This window comes from Sus scrofa, chromosome 2 (genome assembly GCF_000003025.6).
Source record: "Sus scrofa isolate TJ Tabasco breed Duroc chromosome 2, Sscrofa11.1, whole genome shotgun sequence".
In the NCBI taxonomy this organism is placed as follows: Eukaryota; Metazoa; Chordata; class Mammalia; order Artiodactyla; family Suidae; genus Sus; species Sus scrofa.
In genome coordinates, this window is record NC_010444.4 from 25,095,681 (window position 1) to 25,119,064 (window position 23,384).

General features: G+C 47.0%; 1 protein-coding gene across 8 annotated transcripts in view; it reads right to left on the reverse strand.

Moving 5' to 3' along the window:
• The window catches only part of LDLRAD3 (low density lipoprotein receptor class A domain containing 3), a 279,936-nt gene that overhangs the window by 220,302 nt on the left and 36,250 nt on the right, over positions 1 to 23,384 (reverse strand). Inside the window, exon 1 of one of the 8 annotated variants that reach the window (XM_021083184.1) lies at positions 22,664 to 23,157. The exons of 6 other annotated variants lie outside the window; for them this stretch is intronic. In XM_021083184.1, coding sequence (XP_020938843.1) covers positions 22,664 to 22,913 — 250 coding nt within the window. In that variant the 5' untranslated portion in view covers positions 22,914 to 23,157. Of the gene's footprint in view, positions 1 to 22,663; positions 23,158 to 23,384 lie in introns of those variants that run through there. One more of the 8 variants, XM_021083183.1, reaches the window with a different exon arrangement.

The window sequence follows — 23,384 nt, forward strand, 5'->3', positions numbered from 1 at the left end:
AGTACATACTATGGGCCATTCTACATACTAAGTGCTATGCATGTAGAATCTGTCACCCATGAGGATGACTGTCCACATGAAACCGAGGCTGAGAAAGGGACTCACACTCCCAAGGTCACGCAGTGGGCAAAAGAAGGAGCTGGGCCTTGAGGCGGGCCTGCCGGCTGTGGGCAGAGAGTGTTAAACACAAAACCATTACTGCTACTATTTTATTATTACTCACATCTGCTGTTGAGATTCCCTCAGGCCTGGTCCCTGCCCCCTGCCCTCTCAATCAGGGCAGGGAGGACATCAGTTCTTGATTAAGAAACAGACCTCCACCCAACATTAAAACTGTTCACAGTGGGCTCTCACTGCTGTCATCCAATGTCAATCCAATGTCATCCAATGTCAATCCTGTGTCATCCAATCCCAATCCAATGTCAATCCGGTGTCACCCAATGTCAATCCAGTGTCATCCAATGTTAATCCAATGTCAATCCAATGGCAGCCAGTGGCAGACTCCCTCCTAGGTAAGCAGGGGCCCCGAGAATCCCACTGAAGGCCAGACCTCCCACCTCCGCTCCAGGCCCCTAACTAAACAGGAGGTGTTCTGTTCCTCAGCTGGACCCCGTTTACCAGCACCAAATTCATGATGGGAGGGAGAAACGAAAACCTTGCATCCACGTGAGTCCTTTTTAACACAGGAAATGGTCCTGCTGGGAAGGAGCAAATATTTATGCACATAATTAACTATGGAGGTAGAGTGTTCTGTCCAAAAGTTGAGCAAAACTTGAGGAAAAAATAGTCCTGGCCATGAAACACCTCTCACAGACCTGGGAGGGGACAGCAGGGCTGAATCAGCTCCTTATCCTCAGAAATGAGCCCTGCCGAGAAGGCACCAGCACCTGACTAGCCCAGGACCCTTACATACCCACCCCGCCCCCATCCTTGACCCGAGAAAAATTCTCTTTTCTTTGCATCTCTGGCCAGGGCTGTGTACTCGGCACAATTAACTGCCACCAATCGGCTGACACAAGCGCTGCAGGGAGCACCATGTCCTCTTTTCTCCATAATCGCCTGTGTGTCTTTTTCTAATTTTCTATCATCCCCTACCTTGAATTTTACTTTCAGTAGAAGGGCTAGAAGCCAGGTAGCTAGGAATTTCTAATGTTTTTACCCTACAATGCTCAGGAAGTAGCATCCTTGCCTGAAAAATAAACAGGAGGGCCTCCTGGATAAGCTGTGGCTATGCCTCATGTCGTGGGCTGAATGCTGGGCTCAGCCCAGGCTGCAGGCAGCCCTTCTGCGTCCTGAGCTTTCCCACCACCCCAGGCTCCCTGAGAAGATGTTGACAAGGAAGCTATTCATGGCCGGTACCTTTTTTCAATCCCAAATTGCACTCGCTCTTTTAAAAAGAACACCGAACGAATGTCTTGGCAAGCACATCGAATGAAGTACCAGAGGACCCAGTTTGTCGTCTCAGCTCAGCCACTAACAAACACACTGTGCAACCCTGCACTCACTTCTTAAGCTCTGGGACTCGATATTTTCATCTGTCAAAGGGAGAGGAATCTATAAAATGGGGATTATGGAATCGATTTGGTGGGTCACATCCAGCAACTTTTTAAAGAAATTGGAATGCGATGGACTGGAATAAATCAGAATGTATCAGACACAGAAGGAGTAAGTTTTAATTCAGCTTTATATAAATGTTCTAGTTTGCAATGTAAATGTGATTTTTTAAGTTTAATCGAGGTATATAAAATTCACATACCAACCTATTACCCTATTTAAAGTATATAGCTTTTATGATACTCAGAGCTATGAAAAGGTCACCACCATCAATTTCAGAACGTGTCACCCCAAAAGGAAATCCCATTCCCATTAGCAGTCACTCCATTTCCTCTCAACCCTCACCCTTGCCCTGGGCTACCACCAGTCCACTTTCTGCATCCATGGATTTACCTATTCTGGATATTTCTTTTTTTTTTTTTTCTTTTCGGTCTTTTTAGGGCTGCACCAGTGGCATATGAAGGTTCCCAGGCTAGGGGTCCAATGAGAGTTGTAACCACCGGCTTATGCCACAGCCACAGCCACACCAGATCCAAGCTGCATCTTCGACCCACAACACAGCTCACAGCAACAGTGGATTCCTGACCCACTGAGCAAGGCCAGGGATGGACTCTGAGTCCTCATGGATACTAGTCAGGTTTATTAAGTGCTGAGCCACAACGGGAATTCCTAGGCATTTCACATAAACAGAATCATATAACATGTGAACTTCAGTGCCTGGTAGCACCTATCAGTACATCATTCCTTTTGGTGGCTGAATAATATTCCACTGCATGTATTTCTTTACCATCCATCCAGTGATGGACATTTGGCTTGTTTCCACTTTGGGGCTATTACGAATAACACTGCTATGAACCATTTTTGCACCACAGTTTGTGTGGACATATATATCTCTTTCTATGGGTCACTATCAACAATGTGTGACGCCACTGAGCTACAGGGTTGTCACTGAGGGATTATAACATTCTGTGATTTCTTTAAGAAACAATCATTTCACGGATTTTCCTTTCAAAAAGGAAATAAAGACCAGCAAGTCAAGGCTGCATTCCTGTTGAATCTGTGGCCAAAACTGCTTCACTCTGATCTTAAAGAACCCATTGCCTCCGGGAATTTCACTGGAATGCGCATTTCACCGTCCAAACACTGGAGCAGGGGGTGTTTCCATGCTGATGGAAACTGCTGAGCTATCAGTGGAATTCAGTAATGGGTGAATGTCCTTGTTTAAGCCAGCTCCAGGATGAGTCCAGTTCCAAGATGCGAATTCCTGCCTCACAAGGGTCCAGACGCAAGAGTATTCAGAAAATAAGGTCAGAGCCTACTATAAGCTCCTTCCAGCAAGCGCGCGCGCACACACACACAAATACACAATCTATAGGAAAGTCTCCGAGGGAAACCTGACTCCTACAATTGCAGCTATTAAAGAGCTGCTGTAAGAGAGACACTGGTCAAAAGCACTCCCTTCACCAGTAAGCCTGCATTAATAATTTAGCTATTAACAACCATGTAACCAAAGAAGCTTGCAAGGGACAGCTCTGCGGTCACCTGGGACACGGGGAACATCTCCGCAGTCGCCTCTTTTTCTACTTCCAAATCAGAGACCTTGTTGCCTTGTAGAACTTGTCATCCTCAGAGAAATAGAACAAGACTAATGTGTGAAATCTAAGGAATAAATACAATTCTTATATGCCTTAAATGTATGGCCCTCACAAAGCCCACAAAATATGATAAACCATTATAGGGTTTTCCTGTCTTCCCTGTGTTGGCCACAATTAATTTTACTATGTTCGAGTGTAAGATGAAATGTAATATATGGAGGCAGGAGATTTAGAGCCCTCACTGCCTCGCAGTGAATAAGCTTCTGCAGTGTGGGGCCTCGGAGGTAAGAGAAGCAATAATGACAGGTCTCATTCTGGGGAACCATTTGTGTGCATTTTCTGTTTTGCATCGTTAAGCAAGACAAAAGTGCCCGAAGGAAGCCTTGACAGCACTGGGCTAAAGTCACTCAAAATCCAAATGCCAAACATATTCTGTAATTGAGATGCATGGCAGCTCTTACACTTACCCTAGAAGAGCATCGTATTGCAAATCAAAGCTGTGGGTTACCCAAGAAAGAAAAAAAACTAACAACAGAAAATACTCTAGTTTTATTGATACTATAAACCTCAAAGATCTGAAAATACAGCAAAAATTCAGTTAGAAAGTGCCATGTAGGTCTTCCCAAACACATTACAGAGGAGTAATGAAAACTATTCCTTCCTAAAAACCTACTATGTGTACATACTGTGTTAGGACCTCACCCAGTCTCTTGTCCTGGTGGAACTGTGTCCCCTCAAAAGATATGTTCAAGTTCTAACCTCCAGGAACTATAAATGTGACCTTATTTGGAAAGATGGTCTTTGCAAGTGTATTCAAGATAAGAAGAGGTCACACTGGGTCAGGGTGGACCCTGGTCCAATGACTAGTGTCCTCAGAAGAGGGAGATCTGGACAGAGACACAGGGAAGATGGAGGCAGAGATGGGAGAGATGGAGCTGCAAGCCAAGGAGGCTCAGCGTGGCCAACCACCACCAGGAGTCAGGAGAGAAAAATGGTACAGACCTTCCCTCAGGCCTGCAGAAGGAAGCAACAGGGCTGCCATGTTGAATTTGGACTCCTGGCCTCCAGAACTGTAAGAGAATGCATTCTTGTTGCAAGCCAGTCTGCGGTCATTTGCTACAGCAACCCTATAATACAGCTGCCAATAAAACCCCAATGACAACCCTGAGAGTTAGCCATTTTCATCCCCCAATTTATAGATGAGAAGACTAAGTAACTAGTTCAAGGTCACACAGAGAGCAAGTAGCAGAAGCAAGATTTGGGCCAGGCTGTCTAATACTAAATAAATCCCATGCTCTGACTACTTGCTAATGGACCAAATTTTGCCATCATGTCTGTAGGGTGGTTTTCCATGGGAAGGTTTTAAGGAGAAGATCCTTTAAAAATGCAGTGACGCTGGTATTTTCTTGCTAACAAAATACAGTAGTAATTTGCTGTAGCTAACACCAGACCCACCTCCACATACAAAGTATGAACATTCTCTAAGCAGACAACTACATCAGCAAGACGACTCTGAGAGAAGAAACACTCTCAGTCCAGATCAAAAACTGGAACAGATTTGAATGCCTCATTCATTCAATTCAATCAGCATTTACTAAGTGCTGAGAAAGTGTGAGATATACAGAGGGACAGCCCCTGAATTTACAGAACCCAGGCCTTAATTTTCTCAGCAAGTAAATGGACCCAACACTATTCATTCCTGACCTTTTAGCTGGATTAAATGAACTCACTACCAAGAGGTGGAATCTGTGGAAATTGTGGCAGATAGTGGTACTCATTCCATCTGTACCATGCCCCACCCCTCACTTCCCACACAAGGGACACGTGACTGGTTCCAGCCAATGAAATGTGGGCAAAGTGACATGTAGCCCTTTCAGAGAGAGGAACAGAAGAGCCAGGACATGACAACTCCTGCAAATTCTTCCCCTGAGATGTTAATGTTCCAGCCCCCTGTGGACTGTCAATCAGCCTGGGACATACTAACTATAACGAGTAGAGCCTCTTCCCATTTCTACCACCCCACCTGCAGGTTCTTTGTGTAAGTGAAGAATAGGCTTTTTTATGTTAAACCAATGAACTCCTGGGGAAATTTGTTACTGCAGCAAGTAACTGTCCTATCCTGACTAATACATGCACACATCCACACGTGATCATATCTCTATAACTAAGTAACAAGAGTAAATTCCAAGGTAAAACTATATAATTCTTTGAGCCTGAACAACAAGAATCTTCCAGTAGGGAGAAGTTTATCCTTCAAGTTCTGTTCAAATGGTTTCTTTCCTTCTATACCAAAGGAATGCCAAAAAGGCAAGGGAAAAAACAGGAAGGAAGGAGGTGAGGGAGGGAGGAAGGAAGGAATCCTCTTTCTCCTATAACCTATCCAATGTTCTGCACATAGAAAGTGTTTTTGGAACTGAAGCTCTCCCTAGAGGTGGATCAGGCCCCCTCCATCTAGAAGGGTTCTGTAAGGAGCAGAGATTTCTGTCTTATCTTGGTGGCCTCAGCTATACAGACCTGGATCCTTATGGGCATGAACAAACGTTTGGTCTATGAGCATCTCTTGTGAAAAGGGTAATGTGCTTACACAACTCATCAGTACAACTCTCCCCTCAAATCCCTTTCCCTCCAGATACCGCATCAGGCTCAGCCCCTTCCCGCCTTGGACACACCATAAACTGACCTCCACTGGAGGGCCTCACACTGCTGTCTCCTGCCCTGAGGGACCTAGAGCCTGACCAGAGCCCAAGTGCTTAAAGGCCCCAACAGAGATGCTCAGTGCTGACACCCCATCCCCCCAAAGTCTCCCCACCTCCTAGGAGCTGCAGGAACACCCTCTCCCATAGAGCCCACTATGTCTCCTGACTCCTCTGAAAGGATAAACTCAAACTGCTAGAGGTTAGTAACTCAAGCAACGAATGCAATGGAGCATCCACAGAATCAGAGGAGGGGGAGACGGAGGGAGGTACCAAGTAAACAAGGACGATTTCCAAACTGCTCTGCAGGGCTGGGTCTTGGCCTGCTTGGATTGCGGGGAGGGGCACAGACTTTATCCCCACCTACAAACCACCCCCCCACCCCCACCAGGCAATTCCCATCAGCCAAGCAGCCCAGATCACTGTGCAGCTGTGACATGACTACTCCCTCCGAGACAAGATCACTTGATGCTGAGACTGGCTTCACAAGGTGGGGCTCTCAGCTTTCCCACTTGCCCGGTGCCCCTGGACAGGCCACTTGGCTTCTGAGAGACCTGGATCCCCATCCATAACCAGACAATAACACCCACTTCACAGGCCTAACTTGGGGATTAACTGAAATAACTGCAAAAACATTTAGTGCACCTGTACACAGGCATCAAAGATTCTCTCTTCCCTTTTTTCTAATTAGTGAGGCTCGTTCTAAAATCTTTGGTGGGAGCCCAAAATGTCCAGGTAAACCAGCATAACATGGTGTTTTCTCAAAAATGAGGGATCCAGTTCAAGTATTTAATGAGCATCATAAAGACAGATTTCTCATAGAGCAGAGGAAATAAAAAAAAAACCCTCATAATTAGCAAACTGTTCCTATTCCCTTAGCCAACAAAACAAATAAGAAAATAAAAAAAATAAAAAAAAAAAAACAAAGTCTGGCCTGGCAAGCCACAAACGAAATGCCTCAACACTAAATATCCCTCAACTATCAGCATTACTGACCCAAAGGAGACCTCCCTCCTCCTCATCTTCAAGGTCAAGGACAACAGCAGAGTCTCCTTCAACTCAACAATGAAGATGTCCTTCACTGTGGAAGCGGTACTAGGCACTCTGTATATACTGTCACTTTGGATTTCCAGAGAAGTTCTGTAGGGTGGGGCAGGGGTCTGCGACAGCAAGAGGTGTAACACGCCAACCTGCTTTGGGGCTGGCTTCTCTCAGTTCTCTCAGGGAACTCCTTCCCCACCTCCAGCAGACAGAGCAGGTCTGCCATCCCCCATGTGTTAGCTCCCTAGGCTGCTGTAACCAAGTACCACAGTGCGGGTGGCTTACGGCAACAGAAGCTGATTCTCTGGCAATTCTGGAGAAGAAAAATCCAAAATCAAGGTGTTGGGAGGGTGGCTCCTTCTGGAGGCTCCGCAGGAGAATTAGTCCATGCCTCTCTCCCAGCTCCCAGTGACTGCCAGCAATCAACCCTGGGCTGGGGACATGTCACTCAATCTCTGCCTTTGTCTGCAGATACCTTCTTTCTTCTTCTTCTAAGGACATATGCCATTAGATTTAGAACCCACTTGGGTAATCCAGGACGATCTCTCAAGATCCTAATAACATCTGTAAAGACTCTTATCCCAAATAAGGTCATATTCATAAGCTCTGGGTAGACACATGTTTTGGGGGGAAGGGGATTCAACTTCCTATACCCCCTACAGGGACCTAAGCATTACCATCCAAGAAGATAGGCTAGAGCCTTAATAAGAGCACCTTGCGCCCACCTCTGCCCCTAAACTTCAACTCACCATATAACCTGGGCAGGTCCATGCAGTTTATCACACAGATACAGGGAGAGCTATAACCAGCATCATCCGATAGAAATATAAGGCAGACCAACTATGGAATATGAATGTTTCTAATAGCCACATTACCCAAAAAAGCCCAAAACAGGTAAAATTCATTTTGATGACAGATTTTATTTAACTCAATATAGGGTAGCTATACCCAAAACAGGGTCCTCTTCTTCAAAGAATTTATAAAAGTGGTCTCGAGTGTGGGACTATTTACTGTAACCCAGAACAGATAAAGAAACAAAACTGGTGCTGGAAGGACCAAGGAGTCCCAACTCCCAGGTCACAAGGCCAAGTAAGAAGTGACCTTTCTTAACCTTTCACTGGAAGAACCAAGAATGCAACTCTTCCGGCGTGAAACTCAAGTGTGCCTCAAACACCCACAACACAGCACAGCCCCAGCCTCGGCTGAGCAGGATTGCCACTCACCCCACTCACAGCTAAAGCCAGGGCAACGCCAACTCGGTGGGAGAAGCAAGCATGCTGGGCTCTCCAAGGCCACCCCGCCAGGGGGCTGTTTATGCCCACCGTGGCTTTGGCCAACTGCACGCCAAGAGAGGGCCCCACTGCAACTGACTTCCCTCCCCAAAGGCAGGGTAAAGGTCACAGAATCAGGGCCATCTAAAGGAACATCAGAGAAGTATACTTTTTAAAAATCTGACGATGTAAAAAACAAACCTTTTCAAGAGTATGTGCCAAGAGGATCTGAGGTCTCCATGAGCTGCTTTCTGTTCTGACTATTACAAGCCTACCAGGCGCACGCCAGGGACGCCTCCTCTTTTGTAGCATTATTGCATTTAGTCATCCCAACAATCCACTGAGGCAGTTCTTGCCTCCATTTTTGCACATGAAAAAATTGAGACCGGAGAGGTTAAGCGACACAGCCAAAGCCATAGAGCTGAGAAACAGCACACTTACGTTGGTCCCAAGTCACTCTGCCTGAAGAGCTCTTGCTCTCACAGTAAAACCTTCCCTCCCAATGACTCTGCCTTCCCATTTCCTTCTGGACTTCCCCAAGGCGTGACCTAAAGACCACGATCATGGAGAAAAGAGAACTAAAAGCGCCCAGGTAGAGCTCTAAGTAGACCTTGGGCCTCAGAGAGAAAGGTTTTCTACATTTCTTTCTTTGTTTATGAAACGAACTTTCTCAACCAATTTGAAAACCAAAACCCAAATGATAATGCCTTGACTTTCCTAGGATCAGTGGTGCCCCAAGGGTCTTCAATAACAGCTCCCAAAATGTCCCCAGAGGGCTGGGGACACTGACCATTCCCAGGACTAATTCAAAAGAACCAACCAACTTTGTCCATTGGCCAAAATGCTGGGCAATTTGCACATCAAATGTTTTTGTTCTTGGCTGACATCAAAACGCATTAGTGTGGTAACAATAACTACTTCTTTCAAATGGAATCTCTGTCATTATAAATGTCTTTCATTAATGTTTTAACAAATACAAATTATTATTTAATAACTGCGGTTTGGTAAGCAAGCTATTTCAAAACATCTGGTTTATAGGGGAATATTCCAAAAGGAGTCCTTGGCAGGGTTAGACGGAAAGTAAGTAGACTAAGATTTATCAGCGCCTACGGCATCCACATTTGTGTAACTGGAAAACGCCTGCATGCAGCCCAAAAGCAGAACCCAGGTTTATCATTAATAAAACACATCTCATACTGCCATTCTCCCAAACTGTTTAAACAAAGTTCACGTTCATTCATTAACCTCCCCAGTGGGAGAGTCAAGTGAACCAGAATTTCCACGTTATATATTATAAAAAGAAACAGTAATCCCATTTCCAAAAGGAGTAACTCAAAGGAGCTAACAAACTGGCCAGCAGATTAGTTTCCTTACAAGGGCATGTCCCTCCCCATAACGACAATGGTGACAAGGAGAGGGGAAATGCCAGGAAATCTTGACACCTGAGTGTCATTCTTCTCTGTGATTTTACTTTTTTGGGTCAAAGAAGCCTCAGTTTCCCCAGAAATAAAATGGGGATAATATCTGCCACCTGGTAATGAAGATATAGCTATAAATTACTTGGAATTGCCTGGATAATAAGCATTATGCAAATTGACGGAATCATTAGAGAGCTACTAAACACAGTTATAGATCTTATAAAAATACCTGAATGGAAATGAAGGCTCAATTAAGAGGCTCTATTTTTTTTAATTTTCCATCACCTTGTTAAAGACCAGAACATTCAAAAGCAGCTTAAACATGTGTAGAGTAGGAATATAGAACCTTTCTCTAACAGTCTTGATAAAGCTTTGTATTGACAGAGTTGGCTAATAAAAAGGCTAGAGGATAGATGTGGCAAAACAGTTGAGGGTCAGGCTAAAACCAACAGAGGGGGAGAACCCTTGCCAGGGGACAGCCACTGGCTCAAGAATCTTGTCCCACCTATGACACCAATTCCTCTGCATTAGAGCTACAAGTTCTAGTCTACCACAGAAAATTCTCTTTCAAGCATGGTACAGAGATTTGAACTCACCTGACTCACTTTGCTTATCCTAACAGCTTAAGATGAGGCAAATGAATGACAACCACCTAAAATAAATGGACCAGAAGCTCTGACACCCACAGTTTCAACACTCCTCTAAAGCACGCTAATTTGAAAAGACACATGCACACCACCACCACCCCCCGCCATGTTCACTGCAGCATTATTCACAACAGCCAAGACAAGGAAGCAGCCTATGTGTCCATAGACAGAGGAATGGATAAAGGAAATATACTATATATACTCAGTGGAATATTATTCAGCTACCAAAAGGAAGGAAATCCTGCCACTGGCAACAACATGGATAGACCTTGAGGGCATTTTGCTAAGTGAGGTGAGTCTAACAGAGAAAAACAAATACTGTATGCTCTTGCTTATACATGAAATTAAAAAAAAAGAAAAAAGAAAAAATGGAATGCCTACCTACAGAGAACAGACTGGTGGTTGCCAGAGGCAGAAGGTTGAGGGTGGGTGAAAGGGGTGAAGGTGGTCAAAACCTTCAGTTATAGAAGAAAGAAGCTCTGGAGATGTGACACACAGTATGGTGACTAGAGCTAATAATACTACACTGCATATTTGAAAGTTGCTGAGAGAGTAAATCTTAAAAGTTCTTATCATAGGGGAAAAAGATTCATAACTGTGTTATGAATGTGATGGCTGACTAGACTTATTCTGATGATCATTTTTCAATATATACAAAGATCAAACCATTATGTTGTACACCTGAAACTAATATAGTCGTATGTCAATTGTATCTCAATTACAAAATCTAATGGCTATAATTTAAAAAAAGACAAATGATGTTAATCGAGCAAGCAAACTCTGCTAACCCTAGAGGTTCAACTTCAGCACCATCCACTGCCTGGGGACTAGTTTCTGCCTGCCCTCAGGAAGGGAGAGCCATCAGACCACAAAGCACCTTCACAGAGACTCTGACACCCTCCGACCCATCAAGGCACATTAAGGCCACCGCTATTCTCAAGGTCAAAGAGTCATAAATTGGTTGACCCCCAAACTAGCCAAGATGATTAAGCAGTAAATTAGGGAACTATACAGCTGGGCATTTTCTTACAAACCCTCTCAGGAACATCCTCTGCCTGGTCTGGCCTGTAGCCAAACTCTACCACTGGGCTGTCCCATCTGGAAGTCCCCAGCCCCACTCAGCTGGAGTGTGTGGGCTCACAGCAGAAACCACAACACCTGCTTCCTGGTACCCAAATTCAGGGAAGCCATCAAGGGCTAAAGCAACCTTGTAAGCTAAAAGAATCCTTCTCCCTCCAACCCATGGCACAAAGGCAGTTAAGAGAAACTACTCTGAAAGTGGGTGTTTAAAATTTAAATGTTTCAATGAGCTGACTCTTCCAGGCTCAGCTGGTGATCAATTCACCTTTTAATTGTCTTTTCCAGCTCAACAATCTGCTCCAGGAAAAGCAGTGCCTCCTGCTTAGGTGAGACGAGAGGCTAAGAAAACAGGGGCCCACATGTCTAGGGTACTGGGTCTAACCACACTTCCCAAGCAAGCAGTGCTGGGGACCCAAAGAGGCATAAGAAACAGCCCTAACAGAACCAAGGAGCTGAGGACCTACAGCAAGAAGTGCGGATGTGTGCAGGGAAACAGCACATGTCACCAGGCACATGTCACCTGAATGTTACAAACAGAAGGGATTGGACCACGCCACCCTGGGCCACCTGGACCACGTGGATGGCCCTGGACAAGGACCGCATAGTGCAGCGCTGTCTGGCAGGCAGGACTCTAGCTCCCAGAGCCTACGGCTTGGACTTTACCTCTGATGCTTTACTGTGACTTCTTTCCTCCCCCCACAACGGGAATCAGAGCTCCTAGTTATTGTCAACCGGCCAGCATACCTTGCATCACTTTGGAGAATCACAAGTCATCATGAAGTCAAGAAAAAGATCTCCACCCTGGCTGGAGCACATTCCATGGGGTGCCCCCAGGAGAAGCCACAGCGGGCATCCACAACCCAGGGTGTAGGCTTCAGGATGGAAACCACTGTCTGGCTTCCTTCACTCCACCAGTTTAAAACACATTATCAGGGGTTTTCTGTACCCGAACTCTCCCAGGGTACCTCTCATTCCTCTTTCAAAGCTGCCTGGGAGAACATGTTTTCTGTAATATACTAAGTCAGTGACACAATCTTATCCTAAAACACGTTTTCAGAAGTGAAACTTTATAATTAACCCCTGCATATATCTCCTATTACTATTTTTCCTCTTCTAATTATTAAGAAGGCTCCTGATTAGACCTAATTTGCTTTGCAGCAGAATGTGGCCACATGACTAAATTCTGGTCGATGGGATATTAAAAGAAGTCCTGGAGTTCCCGCCGTGGTGCAGTCATTAACGAATCTGACCAGGAACCATGAGGTTGCGGGTTCGGTCCCTGCCCTTGCTCAGTGGGTTAACGATCCCGCGTTGCCGTGAGCTGTGGTGTAGGTTGCAGACGCGGCTCGGATCCCACGTTGCTATGGCTCTGGCGTAGGCCAGTGGCTACAGCTCTGATTGGACCCCTAGCCTGGGAACCTCCATATGCCGCGGGAGCGGCCCAAAGAAATGGCAACAAGACGGAAAAAAAAAGAAGTCCTGGGTTTGACTTTCAGAATGGATCCTTAAGAAGAAGGAACCCATCCCTTTTTAGCGCCTTCCTCCTTCCTCCAGACCGGAATTCAAATGATATGGCCGGTACTCAAGCAGTCATCTTGGGCCAGGAAATGTTTAGCAGAGGAACATATAAGAGAAAGAGCCTGGGTCCCTGACAGCCTGAAGCCACAAGCCACCCTGGATTACCTACCTCCAGCGAGCTCTGAAAGCCACTCAAGGGGCTTAATACATGCCTGAGCTATGTACTTTTCATGCTAATTAAGCAAGTTATTGAATTTGGCTTGAATTTCCATAGACCAATAACACTCAAACAAAACACTTTCATAAGTTCTAAGCACATACATTTCTAAGACTCTAAGAAAAATGAAAAGCTAAAACAGCTAAACACACACACACACAAGCATGCACACGCATGTACACACACTACTTAAGTCACTATCTATCCTGCCACACAACACAATTCAACCAAAACAAACTCTGTAGGAAAGAGATCTCATTCATTCCAACAACCCCTCAGATACCCAAACCTGTACTTCCCAACCCCACTCCATTACACTCCTGGAAAGAAGGCTGTGTTATTCAACTCAGAATCCCCAGGTGCCTGCAACATAGTAAATCTGATGATGAATGAAACAAAATCCAAGCACTGGCCCAGGAGAGGGGAAAGGAATGTACACAGGATATATCAGCATCTTCATTCCTGAGCATGCCTGTGTCCGTGTTGCCAGGAAACATTCTGGTCCATCCTCCCAGGACCCCACCCCCTCTCTTCTCTACACAACCTCCTTTAGAGGCTCTGCCAAGCCAGATCCCATCACCTGCTGGGGGATCCACAGATGGGGATTCCAGCCTCATCACCTGTAAGTCCCAAGTCGTCTCCACCAAATCTTCTTTCCCCCCAAGGACAATGACCTTCCACATCTCTGGAATTACCGAATGAATCCCTACGATTATGTTTTTCTTAATGGCAAAGGGAAGAAGTAAGGATCTAACTGTGTATTCTTCCAAGTTCAAATTCTGCCACAGGATTCACTAACAAGAAGTGTAAAGAGGAGTTCCCGTCGTGGCGCAGTGGTTAACGAATCCGACTAGGAACCATGAGGTTGCGGGTTCAGTCCCTGCCCTTGCTCAGTGGGTTAACGATCCGGCGTTGTGTGAGCTGTGGTGTAGGTTGCAGACGCGGCTCGGATCCCGCGTTGCTGTGGCTCTGGCGTAGGCCGGTGGCTACAGCTCCGATTTGACCCCTAGCCTGGGAACCTCCATATGCCGCGGGAGCGGCCCAAGAAATAGCAACAACAACAACAACAACAACAACAACAAAAAGTGTAAAGAATCACTTGGCAGGTTTACTGCCAGTATCACATCACCCTACCCTGATGCCCCTTCAATTCTGGGACCACCCCACTTCTACTTCAGGGGCCCAGGCCCCCATTCAGCACCCTGCACTCCTAAGGAAATGAAAGCTCTCCACTCTGCGCCAGCCCAACTCCACCTACCCTGATACTGAAATGGTCCCCTCTCTGCATCCACTGATTCTCCAACCCTGCAAAGGTATCTCCTAAGTGGCCATTCACCTAAGTCTCAGCACTCAACAACTTGCCCACTTGCTCTGAGAAGTTTCTATCATCCTCAGCATGTTCAAGCAACATAAAAGTTCTCTCTTTTGGTCTCACATGCTTCTACTTTTTCAACCCCCGCCCCCCAACCCCCGCCCGCAACTGCCCTCCTCTTCCAGGCCAGCTGTCTGGCTCAGCCTGGCCAGAGGGTCCATCTCCCCTCTCCCACCAAGAACCAGTGCATCATACATCTCTCCACCCTCCAAAGCCCTGTGCCAGAGACTACACCATGAGCATGCCGGTTCATCTATTGCTCATTATTGCGGGGGTTTTTAACTTCCTTTAACCCATCATCTCTTAATTACTTCTTAAATCCTCTCTTCCCAGAAGGCCAATCAATCCAAAATGACTTTTGGGAAAGGGAATGGGGGCTTATTTTTCTTCTTTTGGCCACAACTATAGTAACAAAATTGACTTCAGGAAGTGTGGGGAACACAAAAGTAGAGAGAACACAGCTGCTAGAATCTCCATCCTTCCAGAGGCCTGTGGTGCATGCTCTTGTCCTCCAGGGAGAAGGCCTGGTACTAATCCATCAGCATCAGAAACACCCCACAGCTTATCCCATTACTGTCTTCTACCAGGATAACATTTCCAAGTTGCAACAACAGACTTGATTGCATCTGGAGGCAGTGTTGCAGCCAGAAAGCAGTATTTATTAATATGAGCATGGTCTCTAATAAAACACAGAATTTCAGGGCCAAATGTATAGAAGTAAGGCTGCAAACTTCCATTACACCCAAGCTGTTGCTAGGTTATCTCAGCCTGGAGACAAGGAATATGGACATGAGGGCAGCCGGCAGCCTTTGTGTCAAGTTCAGCCAAGGAAGAGAGCCAGATGCCAAAGCATCTCGGTGAAACAGAGTCCACAACTGGCCAGGGAGTCAGGAAAGACGAGCATAGCTCCATGGCACTCCCTCTCCATCTGTGAACAGGCATCTCTTCCTCTACTTACTCCTTGCATAGAAAGTATAAAAAGGTAGGAGAGCAGACACACTCTTAAGAAGGCTCCTCTGTGATTCCTGGTGTCATGCTCTTGTGTGAGCATCTCCCCTTGACTGCGGACGGACCACGACTTGCTTCTAGTTAGTGGACAAAGCAGAGGTGATGGGATCTTATAGAAGACTGTAATGCCCCTGTCCCTTTCCCTTGCTGACATGATGAAATGAGAGGCCGTGTTGGAGACCCTTATGACAAGGAACTAAGAGCAACAGCCAGCAAGAAAATGATACCTCAATCCAGCTGCCTGCATGGAAATGAATGCTAACAACCACATAAGTTTAGAAATGGACCCCTCCCCAGGCAAGCCTCAGATGAGACTGCAGCCCAGATGACACTTTGACTGTAACCTTGCAAAAAATCCGGCTAAGCCATCCCTTCACTTCTAACCCACAGAAACTGTGAGAAAATACATATGTGCTATTTTAAGACATTACATTGGTAATAATATTGTTACACAGCAATAGAAAACTAATACAGGTCTAGTCAGGAGGCAAGAGAGATTATTCAATAAAAGACTGGAAGAAACAGGTAGCCACCTGGAAAAATAAAATAAAATTTAGCTCCTGACTCACACATGATACTAAAATAAGTTCCAGATGGATAAAAGATTTAAATATGAAAAATAAACCAAAAGGAGAAATTTTTAATTTTTTACAAATTTTTAATATGTAATTTTGGAGTGGGGAAGGCATAGGTGTGTTGTGAAAACCTAGAATTTTTTCATCAAGAAAGAAAGGATTGAGAAATCTGATTAAAGTGAGAAAACATATTCTGCAAGTTCTAAAGGGCTAATTTCCTTAATATATAAGTAGCTCCTACAAATCAATAAGAAAAGATCATTTTGAACAGAGGATCACTCATTACAAGAGTAATACAATGAGATGCTAACTATGATAAAATGTTTGATAACACAGAGGGCTGGAAAGCAGTAGGGAAAACATCATCTCATTTACAGATGGTTGGAGGTACATTATTGGAACAGCCTCTCAGGAGGACAATTAGGCAGTAATGACCAACGTATCAAATGCACTTAGTTCTTTAATGCAACAATTCTACTTCTGTAGACATTTAAAATGACCCACGTATAAGGCTATTTAATATAACACTGTTCATCACGGCAAGGATGGAAATCATGCTATCGACCAATAGCAGACTGGCTAAGTAATTTATGGTGCCTCCACACAAGAGAATACTATGAATGCCATCACCCATACAAAGAAATGAGGCTGCGCTTTCTGTTTTGATAGAGAGAGCTCTGAGATATGCTTAGGAATAAACAACAACTATAACCAAAATGCCAAAAGACAAGCAAACAAAAAGAGGTACCTCCAGGGGGGAGACGAGAGATGGCTGGGGCCGGCGTGAGAGGGGGGACTTTTCACTGTGTGATTTTTCACATCTTATGAATATGAAACCATATGGTTGTATTTCTCTTTTTTTTTTCATTTTTTCAAGTTTTATTGACGTGTAGTTGATTTACCATGTGATAATTTCTGCTGTACAAAAAACTGATTCAGTTACATACATATATATGTATGTGTATTTCTTTAAGACAAAATTCAAATCAGTAAATAAATGTCACAGAACTTCATGTATGACATGCTATAATTTCTATAAAGAAATTAAATCTTGATGCTATATATACACAATATCCCATGTAGATACAATAATATATATACAGTTAGAGACAGGTATTATATACAGACAACCATCTATAAACCTCTGTCTATATATCATACATTATATATGTTATGGAGCCATAAACAGCTACCTCTGGAAGAACACACAAGAATCTGAGGGCTGCTTTCCTCTGGACCTGAGAACTGGTCTAACTGGCATCTGGAAACTGCACAGTGAGGCAGCCGGGGTGAGGGGGGGAACTACTTTTTCACTGTATTTTCTTTAAAATTCAAACCATTATAGATATTACCCATTTAAAGACAAACAATGATGAAAATGTCTAAGCTACCATGGTTCCTCTGGTTCTCTGCTCATCCTCTTTTAAGACTCCCCCCCATCCCAATCTCCCCACCTGGCCACACTAAAGACCCCTGGTCTCTGTCTCCACCCCAGCTGGGGTCTTGAAACGCTCCATTTCTCAGCACAGCACGCAGGCTGTTCCCCTCTGGATCTCCTTGGGCGGCGTCCTCCCAGAGAGCTGGCATCCTCAGAGTTCTGTGCTTCACGAGGTGCAGCGCCTCTGCTCAGGTGCGACCTCGCTGGCACCCAGGACTTAGCTGCCCTCTAGATGCTGGCACTTCCACATCTCCAACACTGCCCAGACCTTTCCTCTGAGCCCCAGATACAACCTCAAAATGACTTCTCAGAGACAACCCAGACCCCTGACCCCCCACACCTCTGGCTCTTTGAGGGGCCCCTGGACCCCGAGAACAGAGCCACCGCCCATCCAGACAGAAACCCAGAGTCCTCCTGGACTCCCTGCCTCACTCGGGCCCCTCCTGGTAGCTGATGACAAGCCTCCATGGATTCTACCTCTACACAGTCCGGTAACCTACCTTTCTCCGCCTCCAAGGTCACCACCCTTGTCCAGGCCACCGGTGTCTCTTCCCTACAAGCTCCAGCCACTCCGAGCGCCCCTGACACCACCCCTCTCCCACACTCCCTGCCACTGCTACACTCATCTTAAATGTCTGCATCAGCCTGCCCGGGCTCCAGAACAAAACACTGCCGACTGAATGGCCTCAACGAGAGAAATGTATTTTCTCACAGATCTGGAGGCTAGAAGTCCAAGATCATGGTGTGGACAGGGCTGGTTTCTCCTGAGGCCTCTCTTCGTGGCTTGCAGAGGGCCCCCACCTCGCTGTGTCCTCACACAGCCTTTCCTCTGCATCCCCGGTCTGTCTGCATGTCCAAATTTCCTCTTCTCCTAAGGACCCCAGTCAGACGGGATTAGGGCCCACCTTTGCCTTAACTGCCTCTTTTTATTTTTGTTTTTTCCTTTTTAGGACTGCACCTGCGGCATATGGAAGTTCCCAGGCTAGGGGTCAAATTGGAGCTGCAGGTGCTGGCCTCCCTAAGCCACAGCCACAGCCACACCAGATGCAAGCCTCATCTGCGACCTACACCACAGCCAATGGCAACCTCGGATCCTTAACCCACTATGTGGGCTCAGGAATCAAACCCAAGACCTCATGGAGGCTGTGTCGGATTCTTAACCTACTGAGCCACAATGGGAATTCCTTAAGCACTTCTTTAAAGGCCCTATCTCTGTCCTTAAAGGTACCCATCCTCAGGTATAGGGGTTAGGATTTCAGTATATGAATTTGGGGCGGGGGGACATTTTTTAGCCCAAAACAACATCCAACAGGTCATGATGCTCCCCTTAAAAAAAACCTTCACCGGTGCCCCAACGCCCTGAGGGGACTATCTTTCCCACGAAGGGCTCCTGCCTACCTCTCTCCCGCCCAGCTGAGAACAAGGAGGTGGCCAGCCCAGACGGAGCTAAGAGCACAGCTGGAAATAGACAAGATTAGAGGGATTAGGATGGACGGCACCTTCTGTTATTTCTCGTCTTTTTTCCAACTCCTGACAGATCCGGGGCGAGCTGTCTGACCTCTCTGGAGAATGAGCCTCCCAGAACATACATGTCATGTCGCAAAAAACAAATGACATCTCCCCCCATACTAAGATCCCCTCCATGGAAAATACCAGTGTCCCCTCAGCAGCAGCAAGCATTCCCCAGAGTCTGCCTCAAGAGAAACTTCTGCCTGAATCCAGATGGAAAGCAGATCTAAGCTGCAACTGGGTGCCCTCCCTCGGAGCCCAAACTGCCCATTAGGTTGACCTAGATAACGGCATCAGGGAGCCACCACCTCACCTGGAAAGCCTGGCCTTGGTGGCACCACCACACAGTCTTTGTTCCTCTGCCTCCAAGTGCGAGCGGAGTGACTCAGAGCAGAATGTCTAACAGGCCTGAGCCTTGGTTTGTACATCTGCAAAATGGGGTTAATTCCTTCTAGCTAATTCCTACTATATTGTCTCCCAGGGCTGCTTAATAAATTACCACAAAGTGGGTGGCTCAGAACAAAACAAGTCTGGCTAGGGGTCAAATTGGAGCTGCAGGTGCTGGCCTGCCTAAGCCACAGCCACAGCCACACCAGATGCAAGCCAGGCTCTCCCCGAAGCCACAGCCACACCAGATGCAAGCCAGGCTCTCCCCGAAGGCTCCAGGGAAGATGATTCCTGGCCTCCTCCTCGCTCCTGGTGGTGCCGGCAGCCTTTGGCGCTCCTTGGCCCATACCTACATCCCTCCAATTTCTGCTGCTGACCTCCTGGGGCCATCTTCCTCTGCGTGATTTTTGTGTGTCCCCTCCACTAAGGACATCAGTCTGTGGAGTCCGGGTCCCCTCTAACCCATAGGTCTTCACTTTAACTAATTACATGTGCAAAGACCCCATTTCCAAATAAGGTCACATCCACAGGCACCAGGGGTGAGGACCTGAACGTATCTTTAAGGAGGGACACAATTCGACCCATCTAGAAGATGGAGAGAGGATTAAAGAGAGAAGGACGCCAAGCGGGGGCACACAGGGCACTCAATGAACCTCACAAGGGAGCGGTTTTCTCCCACAGAGCAGCCTCCTTCCCAGAAGATCAGGCCCAGCTTCTCCACTCCTCGTAAAAACAAAAACCGCAGGCAAGACACCCAACGCCAACAAGCCGGCACCCTGATGGCTGATGTGTTGTAAGACTTTTAAAACAAACAACCAGGGCCTGGTGCCAAGTCGCTGCTGTAAATATTTTATCAGTGGGTCTCTAAGCAAATGCACCCCCGCACGTGGGCCCCACATGCCTCGGAAGAAGAGGAGGAGGGGCTGGTGTGTGGATAAGAGGCCCAGTGGGCTGCTGGAAAAGGGTTTGCCCAAGGTGTGCACCTCTGCTTCCAACATCTGGCTGCCTTCCAGCTGTGCAGAAAGGTTCAGACAGAAGGCCCCGGAAGCTCCACAGGCCAGATGGAGAGAGAGCGAGCCTGGAGCGGAGGCCGAGTCCTTCCCAGGAGAGCTGGGCAGGCGGGGCGGCCAAGGAAGAAATGAATAAATCACGGGCAGAGCAGGCCCCCGTCCCCTGCAGTGGAACCTGGACACCCATTGCCACGATCAAAGCTGCTGCCCAGGACTTGAGACTGACTTTGACTCGCTCATTAATGCATAAGCTCCTGCAGGATGGATTTTCTCCACGGATAATGCTTGAAAATTAGGAAGTAAGTGGCCTGGGAGAACCTGGGACCCATTAACCAACCAGCCAGACAGAGCTTCCATTAAAAAAGAAAAATGGCTGAAAATCTGAAAACCGTCCTCAGGCAGCTGTTCAAAGAGTCCATTATGAGTTTTCCAGGGGTGTCCTCTGGGGGGGTTCATGCCGGGCGTGAGTGAGAGGGGCCTGGACCTAGAAGGTGGGTCCGGGGTTCAAATCCTGGCTGTTTTGGAATGTCAAGGGTCTCCGTTTCCAGAAGGGGAGAAACCAGGGTCCTGGCTGTCACCCTCAGCTAAGGCGCACGATCCCAGGACCCAGGTCCGTGGATAGAATCGTGACACTGAGCCCGGGACCAGGACTCACTCAGGATGCACTTGGGAAACCTGTACGTTGATGCAGTCCCACCTGCCAGCTGCCAGCTGCTGAGGCTGAACTTTGGCAATCTAAGTGCCTGAAACAGTCAGCCGGTCACGAGACCAACAAAGCGCAAGGGGACACACAGAAGGGCCTCAGCATGTCAGGACTGTCGCTCCAAATAAAAAAGTCCTGGAGAAGGTTCCAAACAGCATGTGAACCCCAACTCTGTGACCTGGTCAGGAGGTGACTTCAGTCCATCAAACACCTGCAGCTTCAGCTTCCTCATCAGTAAAATGGAAGAACAGTCCCCCGCCTCCCAAAGATTTTGATGAGGGTTATGTGATGATCGAACTCTCCTAACACACCTCTGGCAGGTGCTAAATAAGCATCCCCTCGGTTCCTCTTGCCTCCCTCCTCTCCTCGGCATGTCCCACCCCTCTAGTTCACAGGAGCCTCCCCACCCCGCCCAGTGCCTCTGGACATCAGGGCTCCCTTCCCTAGAAAATCCCTCCCTGTATTCTAAGTAGCCACACATCTGGACACCGGTTACCGGCCTCCTCCCACCGCCCCGGGCCTCTGCCCTACAGCTTCTCCTTCTCCTGCGGTCTACCGCCAACGTCCAGTGGTCAGCGATGAAATTAGCAACTGAAGGAACATTTGCTTCTGCTCTTCTTAGACTTCAACTTACCCCATCGAAAGGGCCACCCTTTGTCCTGAGGAGAGCCAGTCCTACACTACTGTGTTAAAATGTGATTTCTATTATAAAATGGTAATCACTCATATTGTCGTGTATTAACATTTGACTTCTATCATAAAATGGTGGTGATACGATAAAAGGTGATTTTTTTTGCTCACTGTTCTCATTTAATCAAATCAAAGTGGGTGAGCCAACATCTGAGGTCCAAGATTTTTGGTTTATTTTTCATTAGTGTCCTGGTCCATAAATTCAAGTGCGGGAATCGCCTATCAGTGGCACATAGCTGCCTGCTCTTCCTCTGCAGCTCAATTGCTTAACCCAAATTTACAAACCCAGCTTCTGCTCTCACCATTCAAGGGAAACGGTTCATTCCAAGTTCCCCAAACTCAGAGTCCTTCCTGCAAGTGAGAGCCCAGGACAGGGCCTCGTTACTTAGACGTAACAGAGCCACCGTACAAAGGCTGGCCCCAGCCTTTTCAAGCAGATTTGATCAGAGCAAAAAGGCTTTCCAATGCAGCTCGCACAAGTCCAGGCTCTCAGCGGCATCTCTGGTTGTCAGTGCCCCACCCCCCACCCCACCCCCGCCAAGGCCTGGGCCCTGGAGCTGGGGAATCCCAGCTCCACAGTCTAGTTCTTGCCCAAGTCCCAGCAAGTTTCTTTGTTTCTCTGAGCATCAGTCTCCTACTGGGTCAAGCCGTGACGGTGACTGCCCCTATCTCAATGGCGACTGTCCCTATCTCACAGGGATCTTGAGAGGATTCGACAAAATCATGCATATAAAGCACTTTCCACAGGAAGTGCCATTAACTGAGAACCCAGTTAGCAGGAGTCTTTGTAGTGGATATGCCCTCTCTCTAGCTTCACTGCTCCCTGGGACCCTGGCAAAACTGTAACCTTTGTGGCTCCCCAAGTAACCGCCTACCTTCCCACCTCTGGGACTCTGTCCCTGCCGGCCTGGACTTCCAGCCTAACTCCCACCCTTACCTCCAAGCTCATGCCAGGGAGCTCCTTCACCCGGTTTATCCATTGCAGCAGGAGGAGGAAGTGTGGTCCTCTGAACCCGGGCCATCCTCCTGGCTGCAACGCTCTCCACGTGACCACACGCGCCTGACACAGACCCACGCGCACATCTTCCCTCTCCTGCTAAACGCTCAATTACCGAAGGTCTGGGCAAGCTCTGCACACCCACCCGCACCTGCCACGGGGCCTTACAGGGAAGGGAACAGTAAGTCATTGTTCTAAGGAGCCAGTGATATCATCACCCATAAACCGTTTTCAAATAGAGAAACAGATGTAGTGTGATGACCTCCTATGTCCAATGCTGAATTTCTTCCTAGAACCAAAGCTAGCAATGTTTGTATGTGTACAAACACACATATACATACAAGGCTGGGTGTGTATCCATGTACACACACACACACACACACACACACACAAATATCTCCCAAAAATCTCAGGCAATGCAAATGGACAGTAATGGAAATTCTTTTTTTTTTTTTTTTGTCTTTTTGCCATTTCTTGGGCCCCTCCCGCGGCATATGGAGGTTCCCAGGCTAGGGGTCGAATCGGAGCTGTAGCTGCCAGCCTACGCCAGAGCCACAGCAACAGCAATGCAGGATCCGAGCCGAGTCTGTGACCTACACCACAGCTCATGGCAATGCCGGATCCTTAACCCACTGAGCAAGGGCAGGGATCGAACCCACAA